Genomic DNA, 9,489 nt, shown 5'->3' on the forward strand with positions numbered 1-9,489 from the left:
ATTTCCCCCATAATTAAAGCAGCCTCCCCCATTCCGACTAGGACTACCTGATCTACCCGGACTGTTTTCCCGATACTTATTTCTTCCGGGCCTATACGGAGAGGGAGACAATGATTGATCAACCTTGGTGGTAAGCTCAGAAATAGCTTTAAACAAATCTGTCTGCTGCTTAGTAGCGTTTTCGTGGAATTTAAGTTGGCTTTTGCTAGCGGTCTCTGGACTTAAATCATACTGTTTAGTAACTCTGAGAGGGTATGTTGCGTTGGGGTTGGAGCGACTTTAGAACTAATAGTCGGACTTGAACTATCTGCGTCTGTACTGGAGGCAAGCTTCTCTGAACGTCTGGGAATTGACTCCCTAGTAGCCTTAATATTTGGACATTCCTTATGCGGAGACAGATTGCTCTGTAATGCATTATGGCACTGTTGAAATTCCTTAGCATGTTCTAAGCACGAGCGTATTTTAGTTTGAGATGGATCACATGTTCAGCTGCACTTACGTCCCGCATTCCATAACAAAAACAGGTTACAGCCTGTGATTCTGTCAATGCCTGGTCAATGGATGGAAATGCCTCAGTAGCCAATTCTAACACCCTATCTGACCAGTCGTAAAAGCTCTCATCCGGGCATTGTGTAGCAGACTAAAGCTGGACTAGATATCTTTCAGTGGGGCGGGGTGGGGGTGGTTAAAGCCTCAAAAATCCGTTCCAATTCTATAATTAGTTCTGTATAGGAGATGTTAGGCCTACGTGTGATTGAGTTTGAGAAGAACTCCCCCGCCTTCCCGGAAAGGTTCAATTCTATATGAAATTTGCTCTGTTCTTCTCCCACTTATTATAACGTGCATATGTTTCAAACTTATGACGGAAGGTTCGCCAACTTGAGGTGCCATCATATGGTGGCAGTTTTGGCAGCTTAAAGTCTCTTCTTGGAATTTTCTTTTGGTCTTGCAGAAAGTTGTGCGAGGGCAACCCCATTTTGGTTCATAAACCGCACACTCGAGCTATTATAGTCTTGCAAACTAGAATTAATGGGGAGCACGTAAAGCGCCTGCTGTTGAGTCCCCAATAGCCGATTGGGGGCCCAGGTTTCATGGTTCAAGATGGAACCATTGGTTGGTAAATTGACTGGAGCCACAGCACTGACTTGATGTTCATAAGGCGTTGTATCTCTTGAATCCGAATATAACAGACCAGAACCTCCCCAAGGGTACATGATCTGAGCCGCAATCGACTCATTTACCCTAGGTAAGATCTGTGCCCTTGTGGCAGGCACTTGGAACGGTGCCCTAGCATGTATATTTGCATAAGCTGGTTGCGGATCATGGGAGTAGCCACGGCATCAGGTGGCATTGAAGCAGCCATAGTGTATGGTGTCGAGGCCACTAAAGATATATTGGCGGGCATTTGCGCGAAGGACGCAGTCGTATGGTAAGATGGCAGTGCAGCAACTGTAGTATTTGGGATTGAGGGAAGACCGGACCAAGCTATACTGGTTGGAATGGATTGAACCCCAGCGAAACCCATTCCGGGTGCCAGGGGTTAACACAAATGACCACCCCTGGGTTGCGCTACGTGAGAAGGAGCTTGTATATTTGTACTAAGTGTGCCACTCATACAGTAGGGTGTTTGTGCAACAACATGGTCACTAGCTCCATGTGGAAAGGTTCGAACCACCGTTTGTTCCACCGGTGAGATGTGGTACAGGAGCCATAGCCGGTACATTTGTACTAATTCTAGGGGCCTGAACCCCTGTGTCAACCATAGGGTAGGGTGGTCGAACCAGAGCGTTTTGATCAGATGGACGGATATAATTCCAAATGCCACTTGTGGGTTTTGGTGCAGAAACTGTTGCGAGTACATTTGTGTCAATAGAAGGGGGTGATCGCCTGTGCTACCCATATGGTAGGGTGGTCTAGCAATAGCATTCTGGCCCCCGTCAGGTGGACGGGATTGATCCCAAGAGCCACCTGTAGGATGTAGTGCGGGCATAGTTCCTGGAACATTTGAACCAGTTGTAGGGCCCTGCAGTTCTGCTTCTCCCTTATAATTGGGCGGTTGTACCAAAGTGGACTGTTTTATGTCGGGCGGACACAGCCTATTCCATATTTCAGCCTGAGATTGTTGTATCGTACCCAAAACTGGTACAGCTGCACCATGATGAGGGTCAAGTACCCCACTCCCACTCATAGGATATAGCGGCATATACTTTGATGATGGTACAATTGTACCCTGTTGCGGGGCACGTTCCCCGGAACCACCCAAAAGATAATTTGACACAAAAGCTGATGAGGGCGTATTAGTACCAGGCGGAGGTACTTGCCCCCCCCCCCCACTACTAAGACACGGATGCGGGCGTATTTGTACCACGTGGAGGTACTTGTCCTCTGGTGCCACTACTAATAATACTTGACACGGAAAGCGATGTGGGCGCATTTGTACCAACGGAGGTACTTGTCCCCCAGTACCTCTTGATGCCATAGTCAGAACTGGTTTATATGCAGCAGGAGTATGGCACACTTTGCCAGCATAGAGGTTTGATGCTGCTTGACCCGTCGGTTCAGACATACGGGAGGCGGGAGCTCGGCCCCTCATAATATTCGCGTGATGCGATACCAAATATGAACTCTTTTCATTTGTATTTGGATAAGGGGAATGATCCCTCGTGCCACCCGTAAGGTTCGAAGATGTATGCATTGCTGGACCAGACATACGGGAGGCGGGGGCTTGGCCCTTCTGAACATTCGCATGACGCGATAACAATGATGAACTCACTTCATTTGTATTCGGGTAATGGGTATGATCCCTCGCGCCACCCATAAGGTTCGAAGATGTACGCATTGCTGGATCAGACATACGGGAGGCGGGGGCTTGGCCCCTCTGAATTTTCGCTTGGTGCGATCCCAAAGATGGACTCATTTCTATAAATATAAGTAAGCATTCATTTCTACAGAAACAACTTACGTCTTACAAGTAAACTTTAAATCGGAAATACATTTCATGTATGAGTTGTGCGTATTTGACGTATACAATGATATCCCATTAAAAAGTACCTAGATAGCTTCATGCATATGTTCTCAAAGACCTTCTTCAATTAAAGGCTTTTCTACATTTTGTTCTGCTATAATTACCTCATACTACGAGGTATGAGAAAACATATGCTTTCTTAAATAACAAATAAATAAAATTAAGATGTTGCTATTTCAAAACCATGACTTACATGTAGATTACTTAAATCATATTGTGTCAGTTTGTATCAATCAATATGTGTTCAATGTATGTTGTATTTTAGAATTTAATAACATTCTAAAGGTTATCTATTCAAATCTTAAAAAGATGTCATTGCAGAGCAGTATTCCATATTTTACTGACATTATCATATCTCACAAGCTTACAAGCTTACAACTGAACATAAAATGTCGAAGACATTATTACATATGTTGTATATTAATCATTTTTACATTCTCTTTTTACAAGAAAATGACTAGCACGCAGTTCATAAGTTTAAATCAGTATTTTATGTAATTGCTAAAGAAATATTCTATTAAATGCTGTTTTAATCTTCGAATTTACATTTCAGCCTGTTCTAATTACTTTTAGCAAACATATGTTTACTTAAAGATCGAACCGTGTCATAATGTGAAAATGATATATTTTCATCATTTACTGATTACCCACACCAATTATGTAACTTAGTCTTATTAATGTCGGTATATATGCCACATTTTATTCATGTAATAGTTCTTTTTCACGTATTTGTTCCGTCAAGAAAAAAAAATGCACGTTAAAAAACCTGCACCTTTACTTAATATGAATTTTAAAGTATTACACATATTATATGTAAGTGTACATAGATCTACCCCACCCACTAAGCGATTTACTTAGCCCTTGATTGTTGGATTAACAGATAATAATTTAATTAAAAGTTGTCATGTCAAATACTTATGATATAGTTTGTGAAATTCTGAACATAATAAAGTATAAAACTTGTAAAATATAACCAAGCAATTAAAAGTAGTAGAATTATTAAAAGAATGTATGTAAAACAACGATTTTTTGTGATCATTTTGCATGCAAAATCCATCATATTTTGTAAGAATATATTTCAATTTACTTAAAGATGAAATAAACTATGTTTTAATCTATTTTGCAACAGAAACTAGTATAAGACTAGGACGATGCCTTTAAATTTGAAACATATTGTCCAGTCAATATGTATAGTATGATTTTTAATTTTCGGCAGCCATATTGGCGGCCATCTTGAATTTGAGCACTTTGCCCACCACTTGCATTCTGGCATCAACTGGTTTTGGAAACTTAAGACTCTTACAAGCATTTTGATATATAGTTTGCGATGTGCACATTCGTAGACCACCTACCCCTAATGAAGGTGAACTCGCTTGCGACAGTATAGGGGTAGGGTATAACACGTAAGGAGGCATTTTCTTTCTAATCTGGTGCCAGTGGCGCACACCACCTTCCGACATTATAGACGAATCTATGTCTGATTAATTTTTCTTGCTAGAAATGTATACTCGATCGAGGTAAGAAATTTATTTGTTAGATTTTTGTATGTTTTTTTGCATTACAATTTTTATTTGGTAAATTTTTGTGCATTCTACAGAATTCTGTAACATTTACTTTTCGGCATGTGATTTTAGCTAGTTTCGGTATGTCAGGATAATTTATTAAATTTTTCAGACTTTTGTAAATTATTTCGAAAGAGGAATCTAAAATGTTCTGTTTATATAAGATATAAAATTTGTACTGAAATTTGTAACATAATATTTATAAAGTACTCTGTTTACTTATGTCAAACTTAACTTATGTCAAACTTAACTTATGTCAAACATTTCGTTGTTATGGAACGTCGATATTGTATTGCACTGTAATGTATAAATCTATATGGCAAGTCTAGTACTGTGTATGTAATATATTATTGTAATTTGAGATGTTATGCCAGTCTATAGCATATAGATACAATGTCCGTTTTGTTGTATGGCATTTGATGCTATATGGATGCCAATTATGATATAACGTTTTATTTACATTGAATTTTGTTGATTTGTAGTTGTAAATAATAGCTGCTGTTTATCATTTCCATTACTATTTTTTTTTCATCATAAACTTTTCATATCTTTTCATACTTTGACTTTAGTCTTTTAAGGGGACGCATATTGCTACATTCACAGTTCATACAGAAATGCGGAAGAGGTGCATATTCAAGAAATCGATGGTGGGAAAATAAAAATATATTCCTAAACTGATATAATACTGATGGACACCTGTAATATTCAGTATTTTGTGGATAAGGATGTGGTACTATGAATGTAATAGGAAAACAGAGGTCTTTGTGGAAGTACATTCAACACAAAATACTAAGCTTTTGTATAAGGAAAAAACAGGTTTTTTACAATAACAGTGTTCCAAATAATGTTGAAGGGATGAGATTTTCTTTCTAACACACCAGGTTTGCTTAAACATGTAAAAATTTAACGCCACGTCATTTCAGCTCGGGATGGACGCCATATTTCTCATTGATAAAAATGTAAACAAAAAAAATCAGAGTGGGATTAGCATTGCAAGGGCATAACATGACATTCTACACAATGAATACCTTAGAACAGATATCTAAGATGCTACACAGGTCAGGCGGGTTAAATGCATAATGGCGATCACTTGAAATTCATCTTGAAAAGGTGGTTAATTTTAGTTTATTTACATGGTTTTTAATTTTCCCACGACTTCTCGGCGATTCACTGCAAACGTATTACTGCGCCGGACGAAAGGCAACTCTTATAAACAACGGGAGACAACTTAGGTGTCAGCACGTGTACGATTTTTAAAAAAAACATGTCGATGGTTATAATTTCTTATCAAATAATGAATCCTATTCAGATATTCGTCTTTAATATTAGGAAATTATTACTTTCTGTGGACATTTGTCAAAAAAATATTACTTACATTGGACTACTTTGCGCATCAAACTGGTTTCCGCTTCAGTTGTGAGGCACTTCCGTTATACTTTTTGACAACAATAACAAAACACAAAATGAATCAATAAAGTCACTTATAAACCGACTGCTACTTAAATCAGTGTAAGTAAAATTTTTGTTACAACATTATACATGTTCGTTACCTTATGAGATAAAGTTTATCTTGAACTGCATACTCCATTAATTACGTTTAGATGATATTGCATTTACAATTTATTTGACCCCATTTTTTTACGTGAATGACAGCATTCTCGTGCAACTCGTGCAAACAGAGTTATGAAAAGTATGGTGGAGAATTCAAGGACAAAATATAAATGACATTAAAGTGAGGATAACTGTATATTCGTCCAGTTTTGATCATTGACATGCCTGCTGTGTATTAGTAACTTTTGTGAACAAGATTAGAATGTTACTTTTGCACATATACACATTGATTGGACCTCTCAACCAAATTTCATACCTTATTTTAGGGATTTTTAAGACAATACATTTTCAAAAGTTTGTTGAATGTGTTTTGATATTTAAGTGCATTGTAGTTCATGAATACCAAGTTAAAATTAATAATGGCAACATTTCTAGACCCTTATTGTAAGCCACTATAAGACTTCTGTAACGATAAATGTTTAATGTATTAAGGGGAATATACTCTTTTAGTTTTGGAATGTGGCATTCCTTGACCACCGTATCTTTTCTTATGCACTACTTTGTAAACAAACTAAATAATGTGTTTTAGCTTACATATGCGAAATGAAAAGCAAGACAGTGACCATATTTCACATTCTTTCTTTAAATTAGAATCTGTAGGACATTGATAAATGTTTGGACAATGTGAAGCACTATTATTTTCGCACCAAAAAGTCTTAATTGTTGACTTTGAATGTACACAATAAGTCTTATGTAACTCAGCAATAACTTTCTTGTTTCAGTTTTCTCATTTTTATTTTAGTGAGCAATCCTGTGTGTACTTATAACAGTTGAAACAGTATCCATTTCATGTACCAAAACCATGTACTTTTTTGCAGGTAAATTTTATCATACCCCACCCACTTTTTTCTAATTTCAAAGTATGCGTCCCCTTAAGTAAGCAATTTTTGTAATAATGGAAGTAATTAGTGACGTATTTTAATCACGTGACGTCTGAACTTAGTAGCACATATATTTTGTATAAGTAGCACGTATTATTTATGGGAGCCTACGGAGGTATGGTGTACCCAAAGGAGCAGTTTTATGCCCTGACTTATTTGTTTTGCTATGGTGCTTACCATATGTTATATATTTTAGCTTCTTCCGCCAGACTATTTTACCTGGTAATGTCATAACCCGGAAGTACAATGCCCGAGGTTCACTTGTCTTCACTCCCCATGGTTGTGCCGTAAACCGCAAAGACGCTGGTTTTTGTTATCCTCTGAAGTCAGATCAGGGATGCAATCACCTACCACCATAGGGAGCCAAAACGGAATCAACGTATTCACGGTGTAGTAAACCCCAGTCCCGGGGTTAAATTGTTCAAGAGGACCTAAAATGTGGTTGTTGGCAATGTTCTTATTGCTCGAGTTTTGGGGGTAAATGTTCAGGATGACCGACACCACTGGCTTAATTAATTTAAGGAAAAGCCAGATTCCTTATAAAGCCACTTTCTGGGCTATTTTAAAGTTAATATAATGCCAAGTGATGTAATAATAAGTTTAATTATTATAACACCACTTAGATTATAAATTGGAGAAAATCAACACATGTAGAATTAAATGAAAACACAAGAGTAAGTCCAATTTTATAAATCTATTAAAATCTAAAGTCCTTTCATATAACCACACATTCACAACTACAAAGATTTAAATTGTGTCTACGAATACGCTCTTCTGCAATTAATATATACACCAATTATGCAATTTAGTTCCTTTAAAAATATGTCAAAATTATCAGAAAAGTCCAAATAAAATTAATGTATGTAAATTCCAGTAATTTTCTTAAGCAAATAAATTAAACTCCAAATTTCTAGTTATTCCCCAATAAAAAATAAAGTCCAAAGTTCCTAAAATTGGCTCCAAATTTCCAATAATTTCCTAACTAAGAGAAGTGTTTAATCCAAAGTGTAAACTAGAAGAGCCAAGAAATAACTGATAAGCCCATATTTATAGAGAAGCACCAAAAATGCTGCAATCTGATTGGTCAATGACATTTTCCCAAATATGTAAAACTTTTCTCACCAAATGCAAGAAACAGAATAAATGTCATCAAAAACCAACTACATAAACACAAACTAGAAGAAAAACTGCACCTTATCAGTATATTTCAAATTACAAATAATGCTTTAAAAGCACTTAAATCAAGTGTCAAAGAGTTGACACACAAATTCTCCCAAAGATATCCAATATGGCTGCCAAAATCAGTCTTCACATCTAAGGGCCATTTTTAAAGGATTACAACAGAACAAGGATTCTAAAAAATCTACAAAATTTCACATAACTAAAAATTAATATCATTGACATGACAGTAAAGTTTCAGACCTGAACAATATCTCTAAATATTGTTAATAAATATTTTCATTGGTCAGCTCTAGTCTGTAAGAAGTGGACTAGCAAAAATGTAAGCAAAGTAGATTTTTCATAATTACTTTAAAGCTACATAATGTCATGTCCTCAAACTTTACATAAATATTAAGACATATATTTACAATATATTGAAAGTGGATATACCATGGCAAAATATAAAATATGTATTTAGGAGCATTTAATGGTTTCTGCTGATAAACTTTCTCGAAGTCGGGAGTTTTTTAGGTATATTTTTGGGAATAACTCGACCAATATTTACTCAATAAGGGTCAAACTTTCAGCAAAGCTCTGTCATAATGTATTCTTTAATGTACGGTAAAAGAACATGGTAACTAAAACTATTTATTTAGATATTTACAAAAAGCAAAATATTTCTGAGCCAAAACCCAGGTTTACCACAACGGTTTAAAGGGACTTGATTTAAATTAGAGATACGTTTATATATTGTTTGTGCTACTTAAAGTTCGCAATTAAATTAAAGAACTGTGTCACGTCACTTTAAAATGGAACTGTAAGAACTTTGTATCTGGTGATACTGAACTTTGATTTTTTTCTTTCTTTCTTATAATCAGTTGTTTTTTTTGTTTTTTTCATATCATCTATTCATTGTTCATAATCATCTTATGTAAATAAATTTGTAAATATTGTAAAGGGTGTTGATTTGTTCTGATGGTTACTGTCGATGGTACGGCCTTTCCTGTCACACAGTGCCACACGACTTTACCTTATCAGAGAAGTAAGCATTCGGGCATGAATTAGGAGTTTATTTACGGTAGCACATTGGTTCTTAGTAAAGTTGATGGTCGATTGTTATATTAGTTTAGATTTGCGCCATTGCCGGTCATGCTTGCGTTTTAAGTGATGAATTGTGCTATAAATTTATTTTTGGGGTTCGCCTAAATAGCGAAAAACACTAAATAAATAGCAGAAAAAGCTCTGCATT

The 9,489-nt window shown here is 36.4% G+C and overlaps 1 protein-coding gene across 1 annotated transcript in view; it reads right to left on the reverse strand.

The window, feature by feature from the left end:
* Nucleotides 1-2,203, reverse strand: part of LOC128557002 (translation initiation factor IF-2-like) — a 46,292-nt gene extending 44,089 nt beyond the window's left edge. Inside the window, exons 1-2 of the mRNA XM_053543368.1 lie at nucleotides 1,574-2,203; nucleotides 233-404 (exon numbers count right to left, since the gene is read on the reverse strand). Coding sequence (XP_053399343.1) covers nucleotides 233-404; nucleotides 1,574-2,203 — 802 coding nt within the window. The remainder of the gene's footprint in view (nucleotides 1-232; nucleotides 405-1,573) is intronic.
* Nucleotides 2,204-9,489: the final 7,286 nt, after the last annotated feature.

This window comes from Mercenaria mercenaria, chromosome 5 (genome assembly GCF_021730395.1).
Source record: "Mercenaria mercenaria strain notata chromosome 5, MADL_Memer_1, whole genome shotgun sequence".
NCBI classification, from domain to species: domain Eukaryota; kingdom Metazoa; phylum Mollusca; class Bivalvia; order Venerida; family Veneridae; genus Mercenaria; species Mercenaria mercenaria.